General features: G+C 37.7%; 1 protein-coding gene across 11 annotated transcripts in view; it reads right to left on the bottom strand.

The window, feature by feature from the left end:
- Positions 1 to 682: 682 nt before the first annotated feature.
- The window catches only part of Rabgap1l (RAB GTPase activating protein 1 like), a 750,530-nt gene continuing 738,463 nt past the window's right edge, over positions 683 to 12,749 (bottom strand). For all 11 annotated transcript variants that reach the window (XM_074047408.1, XM_074047407.1, XM_074047406.1 and 8 more), the window contains 3 exons: positions 12,463 to 12,534; positions 6,622 to 6,819; positions 683 to 5,654 (listed from right to left, as the gene is read on the bottom strand). In XM_074047408.1, coding sequence (XP_073903509.1) covers positions 5,502 to 5,654; positions 6,622 to 6,819; positions 12,463 to 12,534 — 423 coding nt within the window. In that variant the 3' untranslated portion in view covers positions 683 to 5,501. The remainder of the gene's footprint in view (positions 5,655 to 6,621; positions 6,820 to 12,462; positions 12,535 to 12,749) is intronic.

Below are 12,749 nucleotides of genomic sequence, written 5' to 3' on the forward strand. Positions count from 1 at the left end.
GATTTTTATTACCCAGCTTGTCTTAAAACAATATCAGCAGTCACCTGATCCTGGAGTAGCCAATTAGATTTTTGCAAGAATTTGGAATTGTTACACTGAGATGGCTGGCCCATTTCTGTTGTTCACTTGAATGTAAATTTGGTGATAGTTGTGCACTTACAAGCAGAGAAAGCCTTGTTTTCAGAAAATGAAGCAGATAGCATCTGGAAAGCCAAGCAGAAGAGTGATTATGGAAACAGTTGCTTAGGTGGCATTCCAGTCTTGTCCCAGTGCCTCTTCAGGCTCAACTGTTTGGCTTTGGGATCCATGAGACAGATGTCCCTATTTCCTTCTAATTTCCTTTATCTTATTCATTAAGCTAGCTTGAGGTTTTATTTATGATCAGGGAACCTCAATAGAGAGGATAGCAGGGCACTTGGCAGCCTGCTATACATGCAGGCTGTATCCTGGAGCACACTTCTACATTTTCTTTCTAAGTTGATTTGAGGCTAAATGTGGTGGTACATTTCTGTAATCTCAGTCTCATAAGACTCAGGCAGGCAGCAGTTTGAGGGCAGTCTGGGCTACACAGCAAGACTCTGGGTCAAAACCAAAAAATTATCGAGTCTAATGTCAGGTAAGTAGCATATATAGGTTCAAAGAATTCAAAATAATGTCAACTTGGAAAAAAAACACATATGAGGACTGTAGAATAAATGTTTATTACTGCTTAATGGGGCCAAAGGGGCAACACAAAGCATTGAAAAACATCACTGTCTCACAAAACAGTCACCTTGTCACCTTCTTGGTTGCATTTGTTTATTTCACAAGGCTTCATTCACACATGAAAACAATATACTAATCCAATTCAAGTTCATAATGGTTATAAAAGTAAACATTTGTTGGGACAATGTACAATAAATTGCACTTTTCTTAACAGGCATTACATTTACATTTATCGTGTACTATACATAATACATGGAATTATGGAAACATCTAATTTCACCAGTGTTTATAGAGGAAGAGGCTGATGACTAATTTTTCTTCTTTTTTTTTTTAAGTCTGCACTGTCTGGACTAATCAACTCCTTTATAACCCGTTTTCATTACAAACGGTATAGGAAAACTCTTCATAAAAATACTACAGAATTTCTACTACCTCCTCAGCAAGGGACAGGTAGGGGTTGGGAAAAAAACTGGGAAACTTTCCTCCTCATTTGAACTAAGAATTCATGCATTAGGCAAAAATACCAAAACAGAAACTGATGCAAAAGGCTATTGGGACATTTGGATTCTGGGGTCATCTCAGTCTTTATTCTCGTGCTTTCAAGATGCTAGAATCTTGGTGCACTTACAATCTCATAGATCAGTTTCCTTTATCTGACTATATAATATAGTTATGAAAAGTTTCAATTCAGTGGAAAAGATTTTGCATGTTAACCAACTGCCAATGAGAAGAGTAACAAAATGTTCATTTTCTTCTGAATGATTCACTTTTCTTAAACTTTTCAGAATACAACTCAGGATAAACCAGGGATGGGGGTAGGAAGAAGGTGTTTTTATAGATGGTAGCAAATTCATTTGGAGGTAAGATTGATAACGGTAATGGGCCTTGTCAGTACTAGATAGTGGCCACTATGAGAAAAGAAAAAAGTTTTCAGATACTTCTAGCTGACTGTGATCATCAGTTTGATGACTAGAGAGAGTTTTATATCTGGTGGTTGAAAACAGGCCACAGACGTGTTGTCTGGCGTTCCAGTTTTGATTACCATGTCTTGAAATTTCAATGTGTATTTGGTTATAGGTATACAAAAGCAGCAGGGACACTCTACACAAAATTCCACTGATGGATCAGATCTCTTACACACACCCCTGCAGTGCTCTCTCTCTCTCTCTCTCTCTCTCTCTCTCACACACACACACACCCCTACAGTGTTCAAATCATGCAATAATTTGTTCATTTATTTGTAGTTGAAGCAAGAGAATCAGAGTTACTTTAGAGTTTTTAAACTGTTTTTTTTTTAAATGTTAGTATTTAAACAAATTGTTTTTGCACTTAAGGGACTCCCCAACTCAGACTACCTTAGTATTTGACACAGGGGGTTGGTCAAATTAGTAGACTTAATTTCAGCTACAGTACAGGAAAGCTCAATCTCCTACATTAGCTACACATGTAATTCTTGTCCTTACATGACTGATTCCTTTAAGGGGCTAACCCTGATTTCCTGTGCCCTCATTTTCATATGTCTTGGTTTTCTTCAGATAGGAAATGAAGTTGCTAGTTTATTAACTGGAAAATGTTCAAAGAAAGTGGAGTAGGGATTAAAGACAAATAATACACTGTAGGAAAGTATGGACTTAAAAAAAAAATTAAATATCCCAACATCAGTACAAAGGTTCCTTTTCTACCAGGGAAGTTTAAGAAAGTCAATGAAGAAAATACTAATTCCTAGGAGAGTGGGAAGAGATAGCTGGTTTGGGGAAAGATAGGTCACAGGTCTCTATCTACATCATTCCTATTAATTTTTCTGAGAGGCACTCATTTACAGAACATAAGGTAACAGAATTTCTTTGCAACAAATTATATGTAGTAAATATAACTGAATTGTGATGTGTCCCAGGATGTGGGAAGCTAGCAATCACATGCACTTAAAAATGCAGCTTGGTTTCTTTTAGCTTTAAAAAATGTTAAGTAAGATCCTCAATATATAAAAGCTAATGAACTTAATTATTGGGTTGAATTGTATTCATTTTATTCTATCGAATTTAACGAAAATAAAAACGATCATCACTTCTCAGATGTTGCAAATACTGGATTTTTGAAGGAATGTTTTCTGTATGTCCTAGGAATGAAAATCATTACAATGTTTGAAAATTTCCTAGATATTTGATTGGTCTCTTTCTAAAAGAAATTCAAGTGTTTCACCCAGGTGTGGTGGTATACACCTGTAATCCCAGCACTCAGGAGGCTGAGGCAGGAGGATTGTGAATTCAAGGCAGTCTGGGCTACATAGTGAGATCCTGTATCAATTTAAAAAAAAAAAGTTGCAATTCTCAAATATATCCCCAAATCAGTGAAATTAAAAAGAGTAGTTGTGGCATGCAAGAATTTTCAAACAACAGACAATGGAGGATGTGTGGTATGGAAGCACATCACATAACAAATTTTGAATCGTTTCTTTCCAGTCTTTACTGCTGCTGCTGACTCAAAGGCAATGCAGTAATGGCAGTTCAAATGCAGCACCAGTGTACATACGCCTATCCTTTGTAAGAGTTAAAACCTAAAGCACAGTTTTACCACTTTTGGAATGTATGCACCTGGTGACTTTGCTTAAAGAAAAAAAGGACAGTACTGTCACAAAGAAAGGAAGGAAGGGAGGGAGGGAGGAGGAAGGAAGAAAAGGAAGGAAGGAAGGAGAAAAAAAGGAAAGGGACTATAAAATTGAAGCAGGTCAACAGATAAGGAATTGTCCTAGAGCTGTTCTACTTCTCTCTCACCTACTATTTACAGAAAATTATGCAACTTAGTTAGGCATTCTGTGGAATATATTTATTTTCAGAAGTTAAAAAGAACTGTACGGTACTATGACGTTCATAACACAAAAGTGCATCTTTAATTCAGCTTGCCATTTGAAAAAGTGACTTGTATAGGGCTTCTTGGAATGAAAGCAAAAGTACCAATAAAGCTAACAGACTACACTAAATGATTTACAGAAACATGCTATAATTTTCTAGTCATTATATTTTGCAAAAAAACTGATTAGCTTATCTAAACCCCTGTGTAGGGAATGTTAAAGTCAACGAAGACACTTGGAATGCTGGGTTATTTTCCCTTCTGGTAAAAAGAAACTAAGCTTATGGTGAAAGACATCAGAACAAAATTTTTATAAGAAAAGTATAATTTGATAGGTGTAACAGATACCAAACAACCCTATCAGTTTTATGGACTGTAAATGATTTAAACACAAATGAAGGAGATTTCACTATTTTTTCTTTTTAGAACTTAAAGATCATTTTGGAGAAAAGGATTTATCATGAGCAACTTGTAGTGCTTCCTCCTGGGATTGGAAGAGCTCTTTCTTGGTTCTTATTTCTAAGAGTGTGTTACTTATAATTGCGACACATGCCATTAAGAACTAGTCTGGCACTAGGGTTTTAAGTCTTTTTTGCAAATGGTTTGTTCCACAATGAAGCCAAGAATGAACATCAATAAATGCTATTTATTGTACGTAGCTGATAGTAGTTTGGTTGGTGAGAAAGGACTCCATATAGGTTAGAAAATGAGAAAATTCTGTGCCCTTACCAAAGAATTTCCTGCTAGGACTAGTTATATAGGAATGTCAACTACAAATGAAAAAAATATTTCCACCAAATTTTACACAATAACCTTATCTTTCCACGAGATTAAATGTTTCTATAAAGGTTTTATATTCAATCAATCAAAAATGTTACAAATACATTTCTGTATCTTCATCTATAGATACCCGGGGCACAGTTTTAGGGAGGTACAGAAATCAGGGAAAGTTGCACTAGCTACAATGATGTGAGACCTTGATTCCCATTGCAATAATATGTCCTTTAAGATTATAGAATATTAGTATTTCCTTACAAGACAACATCAAATAACTCATTGCTGGTTCCTCATTGCACTCTAAGCATAATGCTGACCCTGGGCCTTTCTAGAGCCTTTTGGTGAAGGTTCCCTGCAACTCACAACATCCACTTTTTTTGACTTTACATTTGCCAGAAGTCACATCTGTGTTCACATTTAGGCCTACCAGATTTATAACTCCCATGTGGAGTTCTTCAAAGGATCTGCTAGAGCCAAAATAATTTTATCCTACATTTACCAAAATCTCAGTTCCATTTACCTAGCATGTATTCTCAACAGCCCATCTATTCTACAGTGCTTGGCACTTCATTTCTAATGTATCCAACAGAGAATTAAAATAAACCAATTCTCTTTGGGAACTTTTTAATCCCTGGTCTGTTCTTTCCTTGGGATAGGACTACCACAACCCTGGGACCCACTTCTAAGATGAAACCTGACAGTGGTCATGACCAGCCCCACAATGTGCTTTCAATAAATCCTGAAAAGTTAAAGAGGACTGGGTTTCTACTTCCTTTCAGTGACAAAGATCTTCCTATCACTTCAACCTTGAAATAATAGATGTCTCCATTTTTATGTAAGATAAAAATTATAATAATTAGTTCTAAATAAAAAGCATTTAGTTCTGAATTACTTATTTCCAACTAAACATCAGGCATATAAAATAATGTATAATACTATAGTGAATCTGAACATGGCCTCCCATGAAGAAGCTGGAAAATAGTCAACATAAACAGGTCAATTTAAATAATATCTCTTTGAAAAGTGTCATACAAGAAAGAGCAAGAGCTACTGAAAGGTTCAGACTTGCTTTCTGGCCTCCTTTACTCTCCTTCAAAGGGATACCAGGAAGAACTGCCCCTGGGTTTCTGTTGTTTTGATCATTGTGCTCTTGTGGTTGGAGGAGGCTGGAACTATGTGCTCTCCTTGGGTGGCTGGGTGGCCTGCGGTGGCTGCAGTGACTGGGTGCTCGTGGCTGTTTTGATAGAGTTCAGGGTTTTGCTAAACCAAGAGTTTTTTGCAGCTTGTATTTCATTCATAAGGGCTCCTCTCTGATGTTCAAGTTCCTAAGTAAAGAAAGAAAATTAAATTATGTATATGAATGCCAAAAAAAATGAAGAATGCAGCCTTTTGGAATTCCCCAGGTCTATGCAGCTGGGTTTTCTCCCTCAAAACCCAGGAGAGACTTAATTGGCTTCTTAATGGAAGGGAAAAGTTTAGCGCTAAAAGAATTACCACTGAAAATTAGAGTCTATGCTTTCTCTAAGCAGTGAAATGAAACCTTGTTTTATTCTTCTTTTTACCCCTCTGCCATTTAGGTCCAAATTTAAGTTTATCTTTAAAATCACAACAACTTTAAGCCTATGGATGCAATGAACTTCTACTGTTAGTGTAAGCATGAGTTCCAGTTCCAAAGGCATGGTCTTTGTCCCTGAGTACATTAGGGTCCAGAGCTGATGTATAGCTGAGGACCCCTAGTGCAGCACAGGTAGATGCCAAGGCAGGATGTGACAGGAAAGATCACTGGTAAAGAGGTAACAGTGAATAGTCTATCAGAAGCCAGGACTACTTTTCTAATTATGGTGTTCTCCAATATGAAGACAGGTAATAGGGAAACACATTTGGGAAAATTAGCTAAAAAAAAAAGGATGCTCCAGATGGTCAGCTGTCAAGGTAAGGACAGAGAGGGGTTGGGCCTCTGATTTCCAGGATCAGCTGCCAAAGTGACCACAGTCAATATGAAAGGTCTTAGCAGAAAGTCTCAGGGTAAACTAAAAAAGTCTATGTTGAAGTTCTCATATGATACAATTTTAATTGAAAAGTTCATTTAGAAGTATGCATTTATGACAGTGTTTAAAATTACATGATGCAAAGTATGACTATGCAGGGCACATTAAGTGGATATAAAATGTATACAGCACATATAGCAACACCTTACAATTCTCATCTAGATAAATACATTTGAAAGTACTGGCCTATCCTGGACCACTATCTGTTGATTTTTCCTTGTCAGTCTTTTATCAAATCACCAACCTGGATTTTGCACTTGGCCTCTACCAACTGCAGTTTGGTTTGTGCCAATTCCAGCTCCATCTCCCTCAGCTGCTTCTTAAGTGAGTCCTTCTCATCATCTGCTTCAATTCCCTGGTTCTCTCTGCTTATTGCTGCTAGTTTCAAAGCACCCTCCTTGCTGAAAATGTCACTGCAGTGTTTGCATGCCATCATTTTACCCTAAAACAGACAAAAGAGATAACCAACACCAAACTAATTCACAGGCAAATTTGCTTCCTAAAATGATACATGATTTTTTAAAGACTGTGCTTATTGCTATCAAATGCAGTTCCATTTCTGGAGGTGGTGTTTTTCTTTGCTGCAAACAAAATGGTTAAGGTCAGCACAAATTCCAACAATCCAAGATAGGTGTTCCTTTAAGAATCTCTAGGCTAGGCATCAGTGCTCATACCTGGAATCCTAGCTACTCAGGAGGCAGAGGTTAGGAGGATTATAGTTCAAAGCCAACCTGGACAAACTATTTGAAGATATCCAACACAAAATATCCTATCTTTAAAATATCCAACACAAAAAGGCTGGCAGAATGGCTCAAGTGGAGAGTGCCTGCCTAGCAAGCATGAGGCCCTGAGTTCAAACCCCAGTACCACCAAACAAACAAATAAATCTCTAGAAAGACCCTAGGAGTATTACAACATGTCTTTGACATTGTTCTAGAAATGTTTTGCTATCATTGCTCTCACTAGGTGCCAAGCCCTATACCATATGCTCTACTTGTAGTATTTCATTTAATCCAGAGTAACTTTACAAGTAGGTACTATTCCTAACCCTGTTTTAGAAATGAAGAAATTCAGAGTGTAAGTAATTGGTGACAGTAGAGTGAGGAAGGTCATCCTGACTAGCCTGAATCTACCCTTGCAACAAAGTACAAGTCCTATTTTTCAGCTTTCAGCAAAGATGATCATTACTATTTAAGGTAATAAAAGTAACTCTAGTACATGCCCAGGTTGCCATTAAAGCACACAGCACCAAACAATAGCAACTCTTTTCAAGACAACAGTACTTTTGTTTCACTGAAATATCTTCAAATACAATTCCTAGTCCAAGGCTACTTTCATGTCAACTCTTCTCGTTTAATCAATCCAATGTTGTTCTGGCCCATATGTGGCCAATGTAATCTTAAACTGATATACAAAGTGAGATAGTCAAATTTATATTTGGGAATCAGAATGAGCACTGAGTATTCTGATTACAGTGTAAAGGATGAACTTTCTCTATTCATACGAATAGAGAAAAGTTGTTACAGGAATCTGGAAAAAATATGAATGTAGCAGGGGTACCTGTAATCCTAGCTATTTGGGAGGCTGAGATCTGGCAGATCAGTTTGAGGCCAGCCTGGGCAAATAGTTTATGAGACCCCATCTCCAAAATAACCAGAGAAAAATGGATTGGAAGTGTGGTTCAAACAGTAGAGTGCCTGCTTTTGCAAGTGTGAAGCCCTGAATTAAACCCCAGTCCTACCAAAAAAAACCCCAACAACAACAACAACAAAAACCAAACAAAAAAACATCTAACACATCACACCAAATGAGATGAAAAGGAAGTAGCCCTGGATAAAGAGGTAAAAATATGGACTTTAGAGTCTCACTCTCTGGATTCAAATTCTGGTTCTTCCACTTGCCAGCAGAATAATCTCAATCAAATGAACAACCTGCTTTGGGCTTCACCATCAATAAAAAGAAAATACAGCATGCCTGTTTTATAGCATAGGTGTAAGGTTTTTTTGTTTTTTTTTAGGTTAATTCTTTTTTTTATTGTTTTATTATTCATATGTGCATACAATGCTTGGGTCATTTCTCCCCTCTGCCCCCACCCACTCCCTTACCACCCTCTCCTCCTCCTCCTCCTCCCCCCACCCCCACAATACCAGGCAGAAACTATTTTGCCCTTATCTCTAATTTTGTTGAAGAGAGAGTGTAAGCAATAATAGGAAGGAACAAGGGTTTTTGCTGGTTGAGATAAGGACAGCTATACCGGGAGTTGACTCACATTAATTTCCTGTGCGTGTGTGTTACCTTCTAGGTTAATTCTTTTTGATCTAACCTTTTCTCTAGTTCCTGGTCCCCTTTTCCTATTGGTCTCAGTTGCTTTTAAGGTATCTGCTTTAGTTTCTCTGCATTGAGGGCAACAAATGCTAGCTAATTTTTTAGGTGTCTTACCTATCCTCACCCCTCCCTTCTGTGCTCTCACTTTTATCATGTGCTCAAAGTCCAATCCCATTGTTGTGTTTGCCCTTGATCTAATGTCCATATATGAGGGAAAACATATGATTTTTGGTCTTTTGGGCCAGGCTAACCTCACTCAGAATGATATTCTCCAATTCCATCCATTTAACTGTGAATGGTAACATTTCGTTCTTCTTCATGGCTGCATAAAATTCCATTGTGTATAGATACCACATTCTCTTAATCCATTCGTCAGTAGTGGGGTATCTTGGCTGTTTCCATAACTTGGCTATTGTGAATAGTGCTGCAATAAACATGGGTGTGCAGGTGCCTCTGGAGTAACCTGTGTCACAGTCTTTTGGGAATATCCCCAAGAGTGGTATTGCTGGATCAAATGGTAGATCTATGTTTAGCTTTTTAAGTAGCCTCCAAATTTTTTTCCAGAGTGGTTGTACTAGTTTACATTCCCACCAAAAAAGAGGGTTCCTTTTTTCCCCGCATCCTCGCCAACACCTGTTGTTGGTGGTGTTGCTAATGATGGCTATTCTAACAGGGGTGAGGTGGAAGCTTAGTGTGGTTTTAATTTGCATTTCCTTTCTTGCTAGAGATGGTGAGCATTTTTTCATGTGTTTTTTGGCCATGTGAATTTCTTCTTTTGAGAAAGTTCTGTTTAGTTCACTTGCCCATTTCTTTATTGGTTCATTAGTTTTGGGAGAATTTAGTTTTTTAAGTTCCCTACATATTCTGGTTATCAGTCCTTTGTCTGATGTATAGTTGGCAAATATTTTCTCCCACTCTGTGGGTGTTCTCTTCAGTTTAGAGATCATTTCTTTTGATGAGCAGAAGCTTTTTAGCTTTATGAGGTCCCATTTATCTATGCTATCTCTTAGTTGCTGTGCTGCTGGGGTTCCGTTGAGAAAGTTCTTACCTATACCTACTAACTCCTGAGTATTTCCTACTCTTTCCTGTATCAACTTTAGAGTTTGGGGTCTGATATTAAGATCCTGGATCCATTTTGAGCTAATATTGGTATAGGGTGGATATACATGGATCTAGTTTCAGTTTTTTGCAGACTGCTAACCAGTTTTCCCAGCAGTTTTTGTTGAAGAGGCTGCTATTTCTCCATCTATATTTTTAGCACCTTTGTCAAAGACAAGTTGGTTATAGTTGTGTGGCTTCATATCTGGGTCCTCTATTCTGTTTCACTGGTCTTCATGTCTGTTTTTGTGCCAGTACCATGCTGTTTTTATTGCTGTTGCTTTGTAATATAGTTTGAAGTCAGGTATCGTGATACCTCCAGCATTGTTCTTTTGACCATAGGTGTAAGTTTAAATTGATAATACAGTTACAGCCTCAACACAGTATATATGTATGTACACCAAGCGTTAGTAAATGCTAATGGTTCTTTACTGCAGCTTACACAAGTTCACATTCTTCTTTTGGCACCTCATGGCCTTTCATCGGGTAGTCTTCCCTGCCTATCCAATATTTTCTTGTGTTCCTTATATATATATGCTAATCACATCAGTTTCCTTAATGAGACACTAAGATGTTCATTCTGAGTCTTCATTTATACTATTCCTTTCAGAATCCCTTTTTAAATTCTAACTAAATTTGAACCATCCTGCTCAAGTGCAACTTCCTCCATAAAACTCTCTTTTGTTTATAGTTATTATGATTTTGCTTTGTCTACAACTATCAGTATGATCTAACTTTGTACTTTTAAACAGTTTCCTAAATGTTTTGTGTGTGACTTGTCTTACAGGAAAATTCTAAGTTCCTTTTTATGTGTAATTTTTACATTAAAGAAAAGGCAGCCCAAGAACTGTGTGCACCGTATGCTCAATAAACCTTTATTGAGTGATCTGTGCAATCCTTTGTTTCATTTTTATTTCCATAAAGATTCCAGTTCAAGATCGCTAATCCTTTTATATGGCAAGACATATTATCAACTGAATCTTGGTCAATGGGCCTATAGTGTACAAAGAATGGAGAATGTGAATAGAAAGCCGTACAGAATAAATCAGAAAGAAAGACTTGACCCCAAAATTTTAGGCAGGTTTGGAGAGAGAGACCACCAACCTTTCACTAGTAATCTCAAATTGATGTTTTATAACATGAAATGAGAAAAAAAACTCCACGTTTTTAAATACAACATTTGAACAGTGTTCACATTTCAGGTTTTAACATAAAAATGTATTTATTGTATGCTAGGTACTAATCTAAGCACTTTATATACATTAACTTACTTAACCTTCAAAATTATTTTATGAGGCAAGTGATATCTATATTTTACAGAAGGAAAAATGAAGATTAGTAAGGTTGAATAACTTTTCAAAGTTGTTAAATTACACCCAAAATTACGTATAACACATTTACTTATTAGTATGAAAATCAAATATATTCAAATAGGAGAATGCCAGGTTTCTGTGAAAATTGTCCCAAGAGTTGGTTGGGCTAACAGTGCTTCTTAAGAATACTAGGCCATGTCAGGCACTGTGGCTTGTGCCTGTAATCCCAGCTGCTGGAGAGGTGAAGATAGGAGGATCAGTTTGAGGCTAGCCTGGGCAAAAAGTTCATAAGATCCCATCTCAGTCAATAAGCTGATTGATTGACAAAGCTGGGTGTGGAGGAAAACACGTGTCATCCCAGTTAGCTGGATGCATAAATAGGATTGTGGTCCAGGCTACCTTGGGCATAAACATCAGACCCTTTCTCAAAAATAACCAAATCAAAAAGGGATGAGGGAGTGGTTCAAGTAATAAGAGTACCTGCCTAAAAGCGCTTATTAAGGCCCTGAGTTCAAACTTCAGTACTGCCAAAAAAATTTAAAAATTAAAAACAAAGAACAAACAAATACCCAAAATAACCATTCCATTTGCTTTACTGTTGTTTCTGAACAATAAGCATTTTTTTCCCAAACAGAGCAATAATATAAGAAGTATTACCAGCAGGGGGCAGTATAAAAAAGCTATAGCTCTTTAAAAATAAACCACAAAAATTTGGGTTAAAGAAAGATTTGAGCTGAGTGTGGTGGCTCACGCCTGTAACCCTAGCTTCTCAGAAGGCAGAGATCAGGAAGATTGCACTTTGAAGTCAGCTCCGGATAACCAGTTTGTGAGACCCTATCTCTAAAAAACCGACTACCAAAGAGGGCTGGTGGAGTGGCTCAAGCAGTAAGAGCACCTGCCTAGCAAGTGTGAGGCCCTGAGTTCAAACCCAGTGCAGGAAAAAAAAATGAGTTGGTTACCTAACACATGTTTTCCCAGCCAAGCTCTGTACTGCCCACGGTGTTTACTGTTTGAGAGAGACAGGATGACCTTACTGAGCCCCATACTGAAGCGGAATCAATTCAGGCACAGTCTGATGAGGGTCCCAGTTCTCACCATCCAAGAAAGCCACATGGTCTCCCACGACAATGCTCAAGTCTTTCTTGCTACCTGCCTCTAACATCTTATACCATTATGGACACATAACATTTCCTACAGCTGGGAAGATGGTGACAGCCTAGGCATAAGAGAGATATGCTACTTTCTATAATTCATGAATGCTTTAATACAAAATGGGGAAGGAGGTCATTCCAGGTACTGATGAGACTGAACTTGGAAGGAGTTACATTCAGAACTAGTTTTCTCCTTACCTTTACTACTTCCAGCTCCTCCTTGCTGGCTGTTTGCTGTTTCTCCAGCCTGGTACTTAACTGGGAACAGATCTAAGGCAGAGAAGAGAATTTCTTTATTCAGAAACAGAAGTGACTCTTGCAGCACACATGTGCACATGACTGTTATCAACTCTTAAAGCATTCTAGCATAGCTGATCCTAGAAGACACTTTGCAAATGAGCACCACTATAAATGACCGTCATTTATAAAATGAGCAGCACAATGTCTGAGAGTTCCATGTGCAAAGCCCAACTGTCTTACTCAAT

This window comes from Castor canadensis, chromosome 11 (genome assembly GCF_047511655.1).
Source record: "Castor canadensis chromosome 11, mCasCan1.hap1v2, whole genome shotgun sequence".
NCBI classification, from domain to species: domain Eukaryota; kingdom Metazoa; phylum Chordata; class Mammalia; order Rodentia; family Castoridae; genus Castor; species Castor canadensis.